The sequence below is a fragment of the Rana temporaria genome, chromosome 4 (assembly GCF_905171775.1).
Source record: "Rana temporaria chromosome 4, aRanTem1.1, whole genome shotgun sequence".
Classification (NCBI taxonomy): Eukaryota; Metazoa; Chordata; class Amphibia; order Anura; family Ranidae; genus Rana; species Rana temporaria.
Window position 1 is genome coordinate 83,501,639 of NC_053492.1, and position 17,567 is coordinate 83,519,205.

Below are 17,567 nucleotides of genomic sequence, written 5' to 3' on the forward strand. Positions count from 1 at the left end.
TCAGCTATTTAGCGTGCAAGCTGGATGTTTGGGGTAGGAGTTATTTGTGTCTGGAGGGAGTAGGTTCGACTGGGTATATAATTTCTGGTTGATAAAGTTTTCTAAGTGGCCCGTTGGCCCTTTGGTTCTTTTTTGTTGTACTGGACTGGCGAGGTATCTCTGTCCGATTCAGCGCAAAGGGGAAATTTTGTTATGATTACTCCATTCTTTGGTATGATGTGTCATCGTATTGTTTTTTGGTGCCAATAAGTTACTCTATATGCAAGTCGTATCTATGTCTTTTATGTATACACAGCAATGCCTTTTCGTTGTACGTACGTTTTGTGCAATGTATTCTGTATATTGTTGTGATTGGCCCAATAAAATATTTTTCTGATTTAAAAAAAAAAAAGGACCTTTCCTTTTCAATCTGCAGCCGCTGTAATTTTCGGAAAATGCAATGCAATATGGCTACCTGGATTTGTTACAGAGAACGTGTTCCGACTACCCCCCAGAAACATAATTTTTTGCTAGTGCGATTGGCTCACCAATTTTCCCAGAAGTCTTCCCTAAGATACAAACCAAATTTCAGGCATCCCCTGGAACAAAAAAAATGGTGAGATACGCCCAATAGGAACACATCTAAATCTTCCACGCCACCTCTAGGCCCATTGGCAAATACAAGCGTTCAATCACTCCACACCTTCTTAATACAGCCAAAGCCATTATCCCTCGTCTCTGGGGTCAACCTGAAACTCCTTCCATTAAAACATGGTTACAAAAGATTTCTGAGGTTAGCCTCATGGAAGAACTCACTCACATTGCAAGAGACACCAGTGAACAACACTCCCGAATCTGGGCGTCCTGGTCTTCATTCATCTCTACACAGTGCTATTTAGATATTATTTCTTCGCCCCCTTACGGGTCTGAAGCCACATGAGGCGGTCGTTCACCAAATTGTGACCCTTTATCCCACTCCCTGACATGGTTTCCCATTACTCTTGATATCTTACTAAATAAGTCCGATTAGTGATATGCTTGATACGATTGCCATGTGACCCAGCTCTCCCTCCCCGCCCTTCCCTACCCTTCCCTGCTTACCCATCCTACATCCCTCTAATCTCTTTTTCTCCATCTTTTTCCTATCCTCTTTTCTTTTTTCTTTTTCTTCATTTATAGACAAATTTAAATGCTTGTGTTCTCTATGATGCATCATTTGGTATACTTTCCAATTTACTACTCTGTATTGATGCCTATTTGGAGAGTTGACTTACTTTTATTGTATTGTCTATTTCTATCAATAAAAAAAAATATATATTAAACAAAAGGAACACATCTAAAGGGATGCAGGCCCAGCTGCTTTCCTTATTAGTGCTCTGAAGCTGCACAGCCGATTGATAATTATGAAACCATTTCCATTAGACCAACTAAACACAGGGGCACAGAGGAACAAACAGTGATTTCTTCTGAATAACAAAAAGTCGGACTCTGCAACAAAGGTTGTTATAATCCTTGCAATGTACATAGATCACCCAGAGAGGAATGTTTTTTTTCTCAACACAAGTGGCGTTAACACTTTAAATGATGCATATTGACACTGCTGAACCTTGGTCTGATCATCTAGTTTTCAAGAAACTGGTCATAAAAGTGTTAACATACATGTACAATACTTGTAATGGAACAAATAACCCCCCATTGCAAGTGTTAAATGTCTAGGGTAGAGGAATAGGCTGTAATACTTACCTCATTCATTGTTCTGGCAGGCTTTCAACACTCACCAATTTTCACCCACAATTCAAAGCATGGGTGGGTCTTCACTGTCCACACTTACAATGCAGGGCTACTGATCTTGCAATGTATGTGGGACCGTCAGCCACAGCGTGTTTGAAAACAGGCTTTGGGATACTGGATGCACAGTATGGTAGAAGCCTGCCAGATTGAGGAATATAGTAAGCATTACAGCTTATTCCTCTGATACTATATATAATGCTAGAACCACTTTAAAAATGGAGGCAATGAGAGTCATACCTTGTGCCACTGCTTTCAGTTTCTTCAGGAGTTTTACATGACACTCAGGATTAATAGCGTGTGTAATATACTGGGAACAACCACACTGCTCCAGGAGAGTATAATAGTAGAGCAGTCGATAAAGGTCCTTGCCTTCAATAGTTGGATACACATATTTTGTCATGTGCTCATAAAACAACTGAGGGTCGGTTTTCAAAGTCTCAAACAGGCTGAGAGACTGTGCTCGTGCCTCAATTTCTGCTGTAGTCAACCTGCAAGGAATAAAATGCAAAACAATTTTAGCCTCACAGAAGAAGGAACACATGGACACCACTGCAAAATAATTTAAAAATTGCATGACAGTTTTCCACTGCACAAATATTGCATTTTCACGATATTATACAGTATACCAAAAAGTTATAACTCAGTCTTTTGATTGAAAACATACTGTAATTCACAAATGAGAATCATTTTGTCATTTGTATTTATTTCCAGGGTGTTTTTGTGCTGTTCAAAAGTCATAATGTTTGCCAAATGCTAAGCAACTTTAAAGTCTAGCTCCAGTTTTAACTTTTATAAGTTTGTTTGGACCAAGGTGGTCCAAAAAAAAATTTCACAAATATATGCGCCCCTTGTCAGTGCTGTATAAACTGTAGGATATGGAATTTAATCCTACTAATTAAAAAAAGGTTTATACATTTTGAGATCTTGACTGGTGCAGACTATCTGGAGGGTGTTTACAGGTCCTGAGCAGGGCTCAGGCTTTTACAAACACCCAATATAGCCTGACAAAAGGCTCCGACTTTTTCAAACACTCAATGGAGCCTGAGAAAATAATACATTGCATTGGATCATCTGTCAAAAAGGCTGCAGTGAACTAGAAGTAGAAGACGTAGAAGACAGGCATGAAGACAGGCAAGTTTTATGCAAAACTTGCTTTAAAAGTATATTAGGTGGGCTGTATGTTAAAGTATGAAGTTACTACTACCTAGGGCTACTCTTTTTAAAATAAATTGTTGGCCTTTAGTACAATTGGGTATAACAGCCCAATAGTGATTTCACTGGATACTTTAAATGCACAATATCTAAAATATTCTGGAGAAAAAAGCAGACACATCACCCTTGCAGACCATGAATGCAATGATGTATTTTATGTCTCCCGATGTCTGAAATATATTCTCTGACTCTCGGCTGTAACTTTCCATCCATAAAAGAAAATTAAGTCCTTAAGGGGCCTAAAAATCTAATGATGAAGAGTTCATTTCAGCTGTGTATGAGCAACCCGTTTTGATTCAAGTGCAATTCTTCAGAGAATCTCTGAGAGATCATCTTTAAAACTCACTTTAATGAATGATGAATCCAGGTAATTTCTTCTGATTAAATTATGCCTGGCATGCATGCAGTACGACCATCTCTCATTTACACTTAGGCTAAATTGCTACATTAGAATGGCTACTGAGAAATCGACAGACAAAAAATGATGAACCACCAAAACTCTGCCGCTACTGGGAAGAGAGGGAGAAACATTACTACAGCCTATAACTATATTCTATCATTAGCAAATTTGTGTATATTTTCCTAAAAAGTAATCCATAGATAGAACTAATATGTATTACTTTTTCTAATGACACAACTAAAGTTCTTTGGGTACTTTAGAATGTCAGATGGAGAGACATCTGACTGTTTAATCATGGCAGGAAATTACAGGTAGCTGGAATACATGGAATATACAAGGGGCCTCTTCATGTACTCCTGCTCTACCTTGCCCAGTGCTTTTTTATGAAATATAAAATTTTGACATTAATGGCTGTCCATTGAGTTATTTTGAGGGGAGAGCAAATTTACAGTTATACAAGCTGTACACTCATTACATTACATTGTAGCAAAGTGTAATTTCTTCAGTGTATCACATGAAAATATATAATAAAACATTTACAAAAATGTGAGGGGTTTATTCACTTTTGTGAGATACTGTGTGTGTGTGTGTGTGTGTGTTTATATATATATATATATATATATATATATATATATATATATATACACATATAGATAGATAAATAGATAGTACAAGTGTCAGAGAAGCTGGCAGACCAGACTGTGTGACTACACAGAGGAGACCAAACATGTATGTAAGTGAAATAAAAGGTGTTTATTCACAAGGTGACAAACATGTGAAACAACCAGTGCGCAATTAACAGCAAGTAGTATATACAAATCAAGGGGAGATACCGTAATCGTAAACAAAGCCAGGCCGAGATCATATACCAGGAAATATCAGCAGACGGGTGCGGATGGGAACAGCACATAGCAGGGAGAGGATGGATGGACAGGCTGCAAGGCAGGAATACAAAGTAAACAGGATCCAAGGTAAACAGGGAGGACAGGTCCAGGATGGGCTTGGGATAGGGATCAGGTCAGGTCAGATCCGGTCGGGTAGCAGGCTCAGGGTCCGGATAGCAGGCTCAGGATCAAGATAGTAGAAAAATACCAGGGCGAGGTATGCTTGCACACGCCGGGTATATAAAGGTGTGGTAATTACGTTCAGGTCACACCTGAGCGCAGAAAGGGCCGCATGCTCCATACTGCCGGGGTCCATCCGCTGGTGGAAACCAGTACTGCGTCCCAAGGGTGATATAACACCAGCAGGAAGGAGTTCTCCTGACAGTTTGGAACTGTCAGGAGACACCTGCTGGTGAGACGCAGCACTGCGAGCCTGGTAATAAATAGCACCAGCGGATGGAACCTTTCCTGACAACAAGGCCCTGCTACTGTGAAAAGAAAAGTAGAAGGGACACAGGGTTGGCACGAATGCAGAGTGCTGGACTCCGCAATATTGATTTTGAGTGCAGGAAGGTGGTTTTTAAACTTTCTCTTGGTTCTGGTATTGGGTTCTGGAGTTTGGAGACTTCAAAGATCTTTGGGAAGGAAGAAGTCTCCGGAGACAGTACTTCTGCTGGAGGGCTGAGAGAGTCAAGACAGCCAAACGAGTCTGGAGGAATGAAAGTGTGGAGACAACTATGAGTTCGGAGGACTGAGGAAACCTAGAGGTCTCAGTGGATTGAGGAAGCCTTGGGTATCAGGAGATACTCAAACAAGTGGACCTGTGCACGTGCAGAAAGAAGCTACAACTAAAAAAGCTGAGAAAACCTGAAGAACAGAGGGCAAGGAAAACTGGGTGAACTGAGAGAGGGGCGCAAGAACACAGACGTAGTATGGAAGACAGTCTTAGGGACCAGCAAAAAGCCAAAGGCCAAGGTTTAAGGCCTAAGAAGTAAAACTCCCGAAGAGAGGAAGAGGTGAAGAGAGGAAGTGGGCTTGATTTTTTTTTCACAGTTCCTGTTTTGATTTTGAAAGCAGCCCTGGTGTGGGCAACTACTATATGTTGGACTTTAATTTTGTTTAATACAAGTGGGTCAACAAGCTTTAAAAACACAGTTCTGACTGGCATGGGCTCACTGAAAAATGTTACTACCACTGAGTTAAATTTGTTCCTGATTTCCTCTTTTACCAAACATGTTAATGAAACGAAAAAAAACAAAAAATAACAGATTTAATTATATGAAATATATATATATATATATATATATATATATATATATATATATATATATATATATATATATATATATATATATATATATATATATATATATATATATATATATATTTTTACCTAAAATAACATGATGTGCTGTTGCTAGCTCCATAATAAATAAGCTGCAACTTATTACTGGGAAATTTGAACTGTTGGTTGACATAAATGCTACATGGCCTGCTATAGCATATATAGTGCTTAGGATAGAAGAAAACAATGGTAAACCTGAGCTTTTTTTTTTCTCCCCGCAAAGGGTTGCTATTTTAGGAACAGTCTTATTTTTAGCTCAAACAGCAGTTCCTCCCAGGCTGGTACAGTAGAAGTTCCTGTGAGACTTACAGTAGGAATAACCTCCAGAGAGATCATTCTCTCAAAGTTGTTGATTCATTTGCGAAAGGTACATGACTCTCCACTCTGACACTTCAAGTCCCATAGCTCAACTATTGCAGTTACCACCAATGTCCTATATAAATGTACTCCAACTCCCACCTTTGAAACTAATAGCCATACATAAACATGTAACATTAATTACCTGGACAAAACACCTTAACTACTTTATGTAAGGCCACAAACAACATTGCTGAACTGCCTCTGCTAAATGTCAAATGCATGAAATTAGGACATAGTAACATACAGTACTACTACTTTTCTCCCGCAGTCACTGACCCAGAATATATTAGTGGAAATCCCTTGAGGCGATTAAGTTTGCATTTGTTAGCGCTATACAAGCTACTTACTCACTTTATGCTAACAGATTGGTGAAGCCACGTTGACGGCCTTTCCTTCTGTCTGGGGATAACCTCCAGAGCTGCAGCGTTTAATAGGCAAATGATTATTGATGAAAAATAGGTCTATCCTAGTGAGCAAGGACTGAGCTATGCAGGGGTTTCCTAGAGGACAACTATGAGAGTTGTCACCTATTAGAAACACTTGTTATTGCATGCATTTCCTACGACCAGTAGGGGCACCTTCTGTCTGTACTATAAAACCCATTGCAAGGGTTAACTTCTCTTTTAGCCTGGGGGACGGTAAAAGCAATATTGCTTAACAGATCTACACATGCTGATGAATGTGGCTGCTACTCAGCTATGCTAGGAAAGACCACTTTAGCGTAGCAAGCAGCATTTTCACTAAGAGCAAAGGATAGTTTAGTAGTGGTAAGTATTTAGGGCCAAATCCACAAAAGAGATACTCCGGCGTAAGCCGTCGTATCTCTGGTTCTAACTTTGGAACTGATCCTCAGAAGCAGTTTTCCTAAGTTAGGCAGAAGATCCGACATCTGTAAGGGACTTACACTGCCGGATCTTAGGATGCAGTACCGCATCCGCCACTGGGGGCATTTCGAGTCGAAATGCCTCTGTTAGTATGCAAATTAGCACTTAGGGCGATCCTCAAAGCTTTTGTGCCTAGTTTTTTCGCCGTAAGTGTTAGTTTGCCTGGTGTAAAACTAGGGCTGCTTTTACAAAGTGTAAAGTTAGTCACACCTTGTAAAGGCCCATTCAAGCGACGGCATTTGGTATGCATTCCCGAGGGAGAACTCCACGGCAATTTGTAAATTCCAAACCGGCATGGGTTCCCCCCAGGAGCATACCAGGCCCTTAGGTCTGTTATGGGTTGTAAGGAGACCCCCCCTCCGCCGAAAAATTGACGTAGGGGGTCCCCCTACAATCCATACCAGACCCGTATCCAAAGCACGCTACCCGGCCAGCCAGGAAGGGAGTGGGGACGAGCGAGCGCCCCCCCCCTCCTGAGCCGTGCCAGGCCGCATGCCCTCAACATGGGGGGGTTGGGTGCTCTGGGGCAGGGGGGCGCACTGCGGGCCCCCCCACCCCAGAGCACCCTGTCCCCATGTTGATGAGGACAGGACCTCTTCCCGACAACCCTTGCCATTGGTTGTCGGGGTCTGCGGGCGGAGGCTTATCGGAATCTGGGAGTCCCCTTTAATAAGGGGGCCCCCAGATACCGGCCCCCCACCCTAAGTGAATGGATATGGGGTACATCGTACCCCTATCCATTCACCTGTAGGCAAAAAGTAAAAGTTAATAAACACACAACACAAGGCTTTTTAAAATATTTTATTATTCTGCTCCGGAGGCCCCCCCTGTCTTCGTTATTAGCTCAATTACCAGGGGGGGCTTCTTCTTCCACTCTCCGGGGGTCTTCTCCGCTCTCCGGGGGTCTTCTCCGCTCTCCGGGGGTCTTCTCCGGACTCCGGGGGGCTTCTTCCATCTTCTCCCCTCTTCCGCTCTTGACTCGGCGAACCCCGGTTCTTCTGCAGCTCTCCGGTGCTTTCTTCTTCAGCGCTGGCTGCCTGCTATGTTTGTGTGTTAGCTCGATTTCTAACAGGCAGCCGGCGCGGTCTTCTGTGACGTCATCTTCTCTTCTGTTCTTCTCCCCTCTTCCGATGTTGCCTCGTCGCCTGTTGTCGCTGTAATGATGGAAGCGCGCCTTGCATCACATTTATATAGGCATCACCGTCCCATCATGCTCCGGCAGGTACCCACGTGGTGGGTGCCTACCCACGTGCACCCACCACGTGGGTACCTACCGGAGCATGATGGGACGGTGATGCCTATATAAATGTGATGCAAGGCGCGCTTCCATCATTACAGCGACAACAGGCGACGAGGCAACATCGGAAGAGGGGAGAAGAACAGAAGAGAAGATGACGTCACAGAAGACCGCGCCGGCTGCCTGTTAGAAATCGAGCTAACACACAAACATAGCAGGCAGCCAGCGCTGAAGAAGAAGGCACCGGAGAGCTGCAGAAGAACCGGGGTTCGCCGAGTCAAGAGCGGAAGAGGGGAGAAGATGGAAGAAGCCCCCCGGAGTCCGGAGAAGACCCCCGGAGAGCGGAGAAGACCCCCGGAGAGTGGAAGAAGAAGCCCCCCCTGGTAATTGAGCTAATAACGAAGACAGGGGGGGCCTCCGGAGCAGAATAATAAAATATTTTAAAAAGCCTTGTGTTGTGTGTTTATTAACTTTTACTTTTTGCCTACAGGTGAATGGATAGGGGTACGATGTACCCCATATCCATTCACTTAGGGTGGGGGGCCGGTATCTGGGGGCCCCCTTATTAAAGGGGACTCCCAGATTCCGATAATCCTCCGCCCGCAGACCCCGACAACCAATGGCAAGGGTTGTCGGGAAGAGGTCCTGTCCTCATCAACATGGGGACAGGGTGCTCTGGGGTGGGGGGGCCCGCAGTGCGCCCCCCTGCCCCAGAGCACCCAACCCCCCCATGTTGAGGGCATGCGGCCTGGCACGGCTCAGGAGGGGGGGGGCGCTCGCTCGTCCCCACTCCCTTCCTGGCTGGCCGGGTAGCGTGCTTTGGATACGGGTCTGGTATGGATTGTAGGGGGACCCCCTACGTCAATTTTTCGGCGGAGGGGGGGTCTCCTTACAACCCATAACAGACCTAAGGGCCTGGGGGGGGAACCCATGCCGTTTTTTTCATTGAAAATTGGCATGGAGTTCTCCCTCAGGAATGCATGCCGAGCGACACTGTCATTTTTTTTTATAATTATTTGTTTTCCCGGCGCGTCTTTTTTTCACCCGTCGCAACTTTAGTGTCCCGTCGCAATCCACAAAGCCGCCCGGCGTCAATTACGTTCGCGCGATGCACGTCGGGAAAATGACGTCACACGCATGCGCAGTACGGCCGGCGCGGGAGCGCGCCTCATTTAAATTGTAAACGCCCCCCGGAGAGGAGGAACGCCTTACGACGGCGGCACTTAACTTACACGGCTTGAAATTTTTACGTAAGTGCTTTGAGGATCAGGCACTTAGGTAAAAACTTTAAGTCAGTGTAACTTAACTGCTGAAAGTTAAGTTACGCCGCCTGGCTGAGGATTTGGCCCTTAGTACTTAAGATACTTAATCACTTCAAGTCCAGACACTGTCACCACAGTCTAGGCCAATTTTCAGGTTTTAGCACTGTCACACAATACTTAGGCATGCAACACTGTACTCAAATAATTATTTTTATTGTTTTTTTTTTTTTTTTTTTTTTTAGAGAGAGATAGAGCTTTCTTTTGGTGGTATTAATCATCACTGTTTTTTTTTGTTTTTTTTATATGTTACTATATAACCAAAACAATACAGAAAATTCTGAACACAAACCCACTTTTTCTTAGTTTTTGTCAATCTTCCTTCATAAAACTAGGCCACAATGTATTCTGCCACATAAAAAAAAAAAGTGTATATTATATAGTCTGTGTTAAAGTTATAGAGTCTACAAAGTATAGTATGGCGGTGATCAAGATGCTGGTATGGGGTATGGCGGTGATCAGGATGATGGTATGGCATATAGCTGTGATCAGGACGCTGGTTTGACGTGGTGGTGGTCAGGATGCTGTTATGGTGTATGGAGGTGATCAGGATGCTGGTATGGTAAAGGGCGGTGATCAGGGCACTGATATGGTGTATGGCGATGATCAGGACATTGGTATGGTGGTGTTACTATGTGCACTGGTAACTCTGTGACAGGTAACAGGGGCTGGCTGCACTCAGTACTTGTATTATGCTGTGGGCAGTGATGAGGGACACTGGAGAAGGCTGACACCACAGTCTGTGAGTGTACATGCAGTGTGACAGGCTGTTGTACACTCACAGGCAGCAGCAACAGTCATCTCTGCTCTCACAGCTGATCTGTGTGAGAGCAGAGAGCAAGGATGTGTACAGTTTCCATTAAGTACTATGTGTTTGCTGTGATTGGCCACAGCAATCACATGGTACAAGACCATGTGATCACCTGGACACAGTGATAATGTGATCTGCTGTGTCCAGGGGACACACCGATCTTCAGGCTCCTGGATGTGCTCTGTGAGCCATCGATGCGGGCTGACATACAGGTACATTAACCCACAATTGCTCTGCTTACGGTCTGCCCTTTATAGGCTGTGAGCTGACGGGAAGCGGTTAGAATGGTTCTAATGCCTTAACATTTTTTTACTTTAATGCATTCCCTGCATTAGGGTAAAAAAAAATGTAAGTATTAGTATCTCCCCTTACCCCACTTTTCCTGACCACTAACTCATTCCACCAAGCGCTATGCCTGCCTGTAGCAAATCTCTTCACTTGCACAGGTTTTGCTTAGGCAGTGGGAGCTACTGGTTCTCGCTGCTGTTAGTCAAATCCTATGATGAGGGAGCGGGGTGGGGCCGAGCTGTGCTGCGCCTTGCTGCAGGACACAGGCAACGAGGCTTGGGATCAAGTCACCAGTTGTGTCAGAATACAATGATGCCACACCAAGAATAGAAGCCAGGACCAGCCAATACCACAGAAGAGGAGGATCAGGGCTTTTATGTGCAATTCTATTGCATATAGCCAATAAATGCAACATGCTTGCTATTTTTAAATATATACTTTATAACCACTTAGTAAGGGTTTTCAATAAAGAAGACTTGCATTGTGAAAAGTCTGCCTAATCTGCAGAGGGCAGAACCTGGAGTATCTCTACAACTGTTTTTTTCTCCATTACTGACTAAGCATGTCTTCATCTACTTTGCTTTCTTATGTCAAAGCCATCACTCTGTTGACTGATGATCTAATAACTGGTGGATAAATGTTTAAGAAGCAACAGGAGAGGTGCAGAAAGCACAAAGCCACAGAATGAATGACGCAACAGCAGGGAGATCCTTCCACTGCAGGTCCACAGATACGGCTGCCTCTACAGAAAAAGAACAGTGAGCAGCCAAAACAGTGACATCACCAAATCTCACTCCAAATCTTGAGAGACTAGCTGTCAGAAACATAGTGCCTTCAACATTTTGCCACAAGCCCAGGTGCCCTATTAAGCTGAAAGCCCACCCTTTGCTACATGTATTGGTCAGTTAGGCTGCCTATCATAATTACAGAGCAACAATGAAGCTTGGGAAAGCACATCATGTTTCCTATAAATCATCATAAACAATTCAGATGGCTGTAATGGATTTACAGTTTCAGGGACACTAGAGAGGGCACCAATAAAGAATTGTGTAACATATAATGAAGAAAACATGGCACTCATCTATAAATTTAATAAACAGTAAAAAAAATATATATATATATATATATATATATATATATATATATATATATATATATATATATATATATATATATATATATATATTAAGTACATTTTCCAACAATGTTTTTATTTTTTTAAATTTGACTGATCTTTATTTAAAGGCTAGTCCTAACATTCAGATGTTAACAGAGTAATCTGCCATATGCAATACAAAACTGTCTTTAGAGATGTTTGCTTGATGAGTTGATTGGTTTATTTAATACAATTCTATGTATTGGTTCTGCTTCTATGTTTATTCTTTTGCTTTTGTTATATTCTGAGAATAAAGAGCATATTTAGGAGAAATAAAGTACTCTGTAGTTATGTGCTTGGAACAAAGGAAATAATAGTTGGTGGATATCAAGATAGCAGTAACAATAATGCTAGCAATAAAAGCATGTGCACCCTCTGCCAACAACGAGCAGGGTAGAAAACAAACACATGAGTGGTGATACTCACCCACTGTCGGAGAACAGGTACTCCAAGTGTGTCATGTAAACCTCCCAAAGAGGAACTTGGTAACGCTGTGCCAAGGACAGGCAAATCTTGTACACATTCTCTTCCAGTGTCCTGTTTAAAAACAAGCAAAAGCAACAGTTACTTAGATATGTATTATACAAGCACACATATCCACAGTATAAACACAAAGGAGCAAATTGGACCTTTTAGGCGCTACCTCTCAAAAAACATTCAACAGATGTGCAATCGCTACCAACATCATTTACTTTTTATTGGTGTAGCAAGATAATTTAAAAATTTAAAATTACAATTAAAAAACAAAAATGTTAGATCCTTATATAATACTCCAGATACACCTACTTATGACTAGCCCATAACTTTTTCCCAACTAACTTATTCCACTCAGTCATATCGCTATGTCACCAGATTTGACATTCCAGATCATGAATTAAATAGTGGACTGTTTGCATCAATGGTCAAGACTCTACACATTTCACATTGTGTTTCTTCAGGAAAAAGTGAGATGAATATCCGTAACAGTACTGTTACAAAGGGTTACAACCCATCATTGTGCCAGTACAGGGCGCACACACAGCCAGACTTGATGAAGAAAAATGGGGGAGCTAGGTGGTCCAATCGCCCATATCAAGCAGCCAATAATGAATCACCTAGAGTAAAATGGCAAAGAGCAGTGGCCATCAAAAACATGCATGCTGTTAAGATGATTTACTCAGATTAGTAAATTCGATCCAACCCTGGGAGAGGGACTGTGGAGCAAGAGAGCTCAACAGTCATTATAGGAGGCCTTCTGGCAGACCCTTCTCAGCTAGACTCTCTGTTAGAGTTTTATAGAGACTATGCTACGCAGCCATTATACTCCACCTGACCAAGTCCTTGCGGTGAGAGGGTCCTGTCAGGGGAGTGGCAGGAGTGGCACTGTCTCAGACCACAGTCAGCAACATACTAATGAACTGGGTTGGTGAGCGGCACCTTTTTATCTGTAAAGTTACAGTAAAGGGTGCTACACCCCCCCCCCCCATACATTTGAAGCTGCCAAAAAAACAGCCTGCTTCTAGCTTTCTGTTTGACCGACAACACTTTGTTGCACTGAAATCCCAAGCAGTATTGTCAGCATGCCTGCTGGACCACAGAACTCCTCCTATATCCCCACCCCTCTCTTACCTCTCAAAATGCACACATCAATTTTCCTCCCAGCAAAACAACATTGCTGTTTTCATGATCAAGAGCCTGACCGCACACTAAGTGTAGGGAAAAGGCTCCTGGGAGATGGAGATCTGAGGCCTACATCAGTAGGAACTGACCTCCCATCAGCAGCCCTTGTTGTAAACGGTTGGCACTATATAAATCCTGAATAATAATAATAATTTAAGCAGTTTCTGGCTACAGGAAAATGGTAAAAAAAAAAAAAACAATCACAGGATCATGTACCCTCCAAAAAAAAAAAAGATGAAGCCTGTCACATGACATTGGTAGTACTAAACGGACACTTTCAGCAACAGTAACCTAAATACACCACAGTGTTGTTCCAAAAGAAAAACAAAGAAAAAAAAAAAGAAAAAAAATGAGCACGGCTTCTCCTTTGCCCTGGGAGAAATCGTGTGGGTGAACAAAACATTGGCTTCAATAATAAGTGAGCAGTATCCAAGAAAACCACGGCGCACACAGCAGCCAAAGCACTGAACTCTACAGCACATTGACGGTTTCTCAGAGTATTTTTTTTTTTTTTGGGTCAATTTAATAAAATAAGAGATGAATAAAACTGGAAATACAATGAAAACATTTGACATTTTTGCATTAAGCTCCAGAGATGAGTAAAGTAAATGTTATCTTAGATGGCTGATTAATCATTTCCTTTCTAACATTTAAATTTTGTAAACAAGTTTGCAGCAAGGTTTTCTTTCATCCTCCCCACATAGAACAGATAGGTTTTGTTGTTTTTGAATATAAAAGCTAAATCAAGTATTTGTCCTTTTGGAAATTGTATGCATAGTAAGTATAAACCATTTTAAAATAAACCTAAAAGGTGTAAGGTTGTAAATAAAGAATGCAAAGACCCCCTTGTTATCTTTGCACATATGTTAATGACCACGTTAGCACGCGGTGCCAAAAGTCGGGCCATTTATTTTGAGTCGGTAGCCAGTATACTCCAATACACCTGACACTTTCCTGCAGCCTAAAACATCTCATGGTATTGCGTTACCATGCATTGTGGTTCACTACAATGCAGGTCCCTTGCCTTGGGGGTATTGGTGGGCAAACTGCGGTACGAAGCATTGTAGTAAGACACATTACCACAATGCAAAGCTGTGAATCAAGCATACAAATATTTGCAAATTGATCAAAATAATTCTAATCCAATGCTGAACAAGTGTTCATATAACTTCATTTTTGAGCAATACACCCATATATGACAGTGTTGTACCCATATATGCAGTGTTGGGGATAGGGTTAGTACAGAAGCCAGAGCTGCTATTTTCGTATTGCTCAAGCTGGAGCTGAGCTTTAGAAAGTACATTAGCTGTTTAATAAAAATAAAAAAAAAACTGTCAAAAACCTGGGCAATACAATCAGGTTATCGTCAGTGAAAACTACACATCGACACAATCAGTAGGTACAGAGACATGGTCAGTTATATGCAAGTCTTGACCTTTCTTAAAAGTCCAGTTTGGCCCCAACCACCCAACATTCGAAATCTTCCCATTTGATTAATGAGGTGCCATCACAAGAGGGGCTGAGCCAAGTGCAACTTTAATGAAAAACTATGGACACATCTGAAGATGCTTTAATCTGAGGATCTGCTAATAATTCCAAAGTTTCGGGAGTTGCATTTCCTACCATATGCTTTTAGAATTGCCCAGGCTTGTTAAAGGTTTAAATATATCGTAGTGTTAAATTATTGTAACACTTTACCCTGCCACCACAACAAAAATAAATTGTAGAAAACAGTAGGACAGGATACATTTTGTCTTTAGCATTACCTTATTTGTCTTTGCCAAGAACATGGGGCCAGATTCACAGAATAGATACGACGGCATATCTCCCGATACACCGTCGTATCTCTTGTCCTATCTATGCGGCTGATTCATAGAATCAGTTCCGCATAGATAGCCCTAAGATCCGACAGGTGTAATTGACTTACACTGTCGGATCTTGGGATGCAATACTTTGGCCGCCGCTGGGGGGATTTTGCGTCGTATTCCAGAGTCGGGTATGCAAACGAGGATTTACGGCGATCCACGAAGGTTTTCGCGTTCGTTACGTCGTCGCTAGTAATTTTTTCCTGTCGCAAAGTTACACCTGCTTTAACATGGCTTAACTTTAGTCAAGCCATGTTAAAGTATGGCCGTCATTCCCGGGTCGAATTTAAATTTGTTTTTGTTTTGGCATAAGATGTCCGGGAATACGAATGGACGCTACGCACGTCGCCGTTCTAAAAAATGACGTCACATCGTGCAAAGCACGGCGGGAATTTCTAAACTGAGCATGCACAGTACGTCCGGCGCGGGAGCGCGCCTAATTTAAATGGTACACGCCCCATTTGAATTGGGCGGGCTTGCGCCGGACTTGTTTACGATACACCGCCACAAGTTTACAGGTAAGTGCTTTGTGGATCAGGCACTTACACTGAAAACTTGCGGCGGTGTAACGTAAACGGGTTACGTTGCACCGCCGCAATTGTACGAGAATCTGGCCCATGGTATTCAGTTCACCGATACTTATACAGAACCAAAAACCAGAGCGCTCATAGCCACTCTGCACCATAAATAGTATAGAGCGGCCAAGCCCTGTGGTTTTAGGTTCTTTTTAATTATGGTTCTCCACTCCAAGTCACTTTCTACAGCAGATGTGGATACATGTTCAATTGACACATGTGGGATTAGTGCCAGATCTTTTGGGATTGTGGTTCACCGGTACTTATGTGGAAGCTTATGTCCTGTACACACAATCAAAATTTCTGTCAGGATAAACTCAGATGGATTTTTCTGATGGAAGCTGTCTTGCATACACACTGTCACACCAAATTCCGACCGCCCAAAACACGGTGACGTACAACACTACGACGAGCTGCGAAGTCCAATGCTTCCGAGCATGCGTCGACTTCAGATTTCAGATAGAAAAAAAAAATTTTCATTGGAAAAAGAAAGGAACATGTTCTCTTTCCAAGTCCGTCTGAATTTCCGATGGAAAAACTCAGATGGGGCACACACACGGTCGGAATATCCGATGAAAAAATGACGTTGGACTTTTTCCATCGGAAATTCCAAACACGTGTACAAGGCAATAGGCTTTTCTTTTCCTTACCATTAGAGCTGCATGATTCTGGCCAAAATGAGAATCACAATTTTTTTTGCTTAGAATAAAGATCAGGAGTCTCTAACGTGTCTCATGGCGTAAAATCTTTCACATTATACAAAAAAAAATTGGGCTAACTTTGCTGGTTAGTTTTTTTTTTTATTCATTAAAGTAATTTTTTCCAAAAAATTGCATTTGAAAGACCGCTGCGCAAATACAGTGTGACATAAATATTGCAACAACCACCATTTTATTCTCTTATGAGATGTGCTCTGCGTGTCATGGGCCCAAGTTCACAAAAAAAACCTCATAGGCTTCCTTAGAGCAGTGTTTCTCAACTCCAGTCCTCAAGTCGCCCCAACAGGTCATGTTTTCAAGAATTCCATTATTTTGCACAGGTGATTTGATTAGTTTCACTGCCTTAGTAATTACCGCAGTCATTTCATTTGTGGAAAATCCTGAAAACATGACCTGTTGAGGCGCCTTGAGGACTGGAGTTGAGAAACACTGCCTTAGAGCATCATACATCTGTATTCTCTACCCAGGCTGATTACTTTGTGTTTGACTATCCCGACATTCATTAATCTATTCGCTTAGACTGCACCACACCTATGTTTGGCCTCGCCTGTTACAATGCATGGGTTCACAGAACCACTGCCAAGACAAAGCTCCTAAATAGTTAAAGCGGAGGTTCACCCTAAAAAAACAAGTTTCTACCTTGCCATTCAGCATACTAGCGTCAGCTAAAGTATGCCTTTATTTATTTTTTTGCGCCGTACTCACAGTTTAATCCCTTAGTTAAATTTCAGACACCCGGGGGGAATGGGCGTTCCTATGCAGAGGGGAACATGATTGACGGCCGGCTATGGCGCGTCACGCTTCCCGAAAATAGCCAGAGTAGGACTCGGCTCTTCACGGCGCTTGCGCACAGACTAGGAGCTGACTGCGCAGGTGCCATGAAGAGCCAAGTCCTATTTCGGCTATTTTCGGGAAGTGTGACGCGCCATAGCCGGCCGCCAATCATGTTCCCCTCTGCCTAGGAATGCCTACTCCCCGTGGGGAGTCTGAAACTTAACAAAGGGATTAAACTGTGAGTACGGCACAAAAAAATAAAATAAAGGTATACTGTAGCTCGCGCTAGTATGCTGGATAGCATGAAAG

The 17,567-nt window shown here is 42.6% G+C and overlaps 1 protein-coding gene across 1 annotated transcript in view; it reads right to left on the bottom strand.

The window, feature by feature from the left end:
• The window catches only part of NBAS (NBAS subunit of NRZ tethering complex), a 975,710-nt gene that overhangs the window by 321,948 nt on the left and 636,195 nt on the right, over positions 1-17,567 (bottom strand). The window contains exons 42-43 of the mRNA XM_040348578.1: positions 12,093-12,203; positions 2,008-2,258 (exon numbers count right to left, since the gene is read on the bottom strand). Of these exons, the coding sequence (XP_040204512.1) occupies positions 2,008-2,258; positions 12,093-12,203 (362 nt within the window). The remainder of the gene's footprint in view (positions 1-2,007; positions 2,259-12,092; positions 12,204-17,567) is intronic.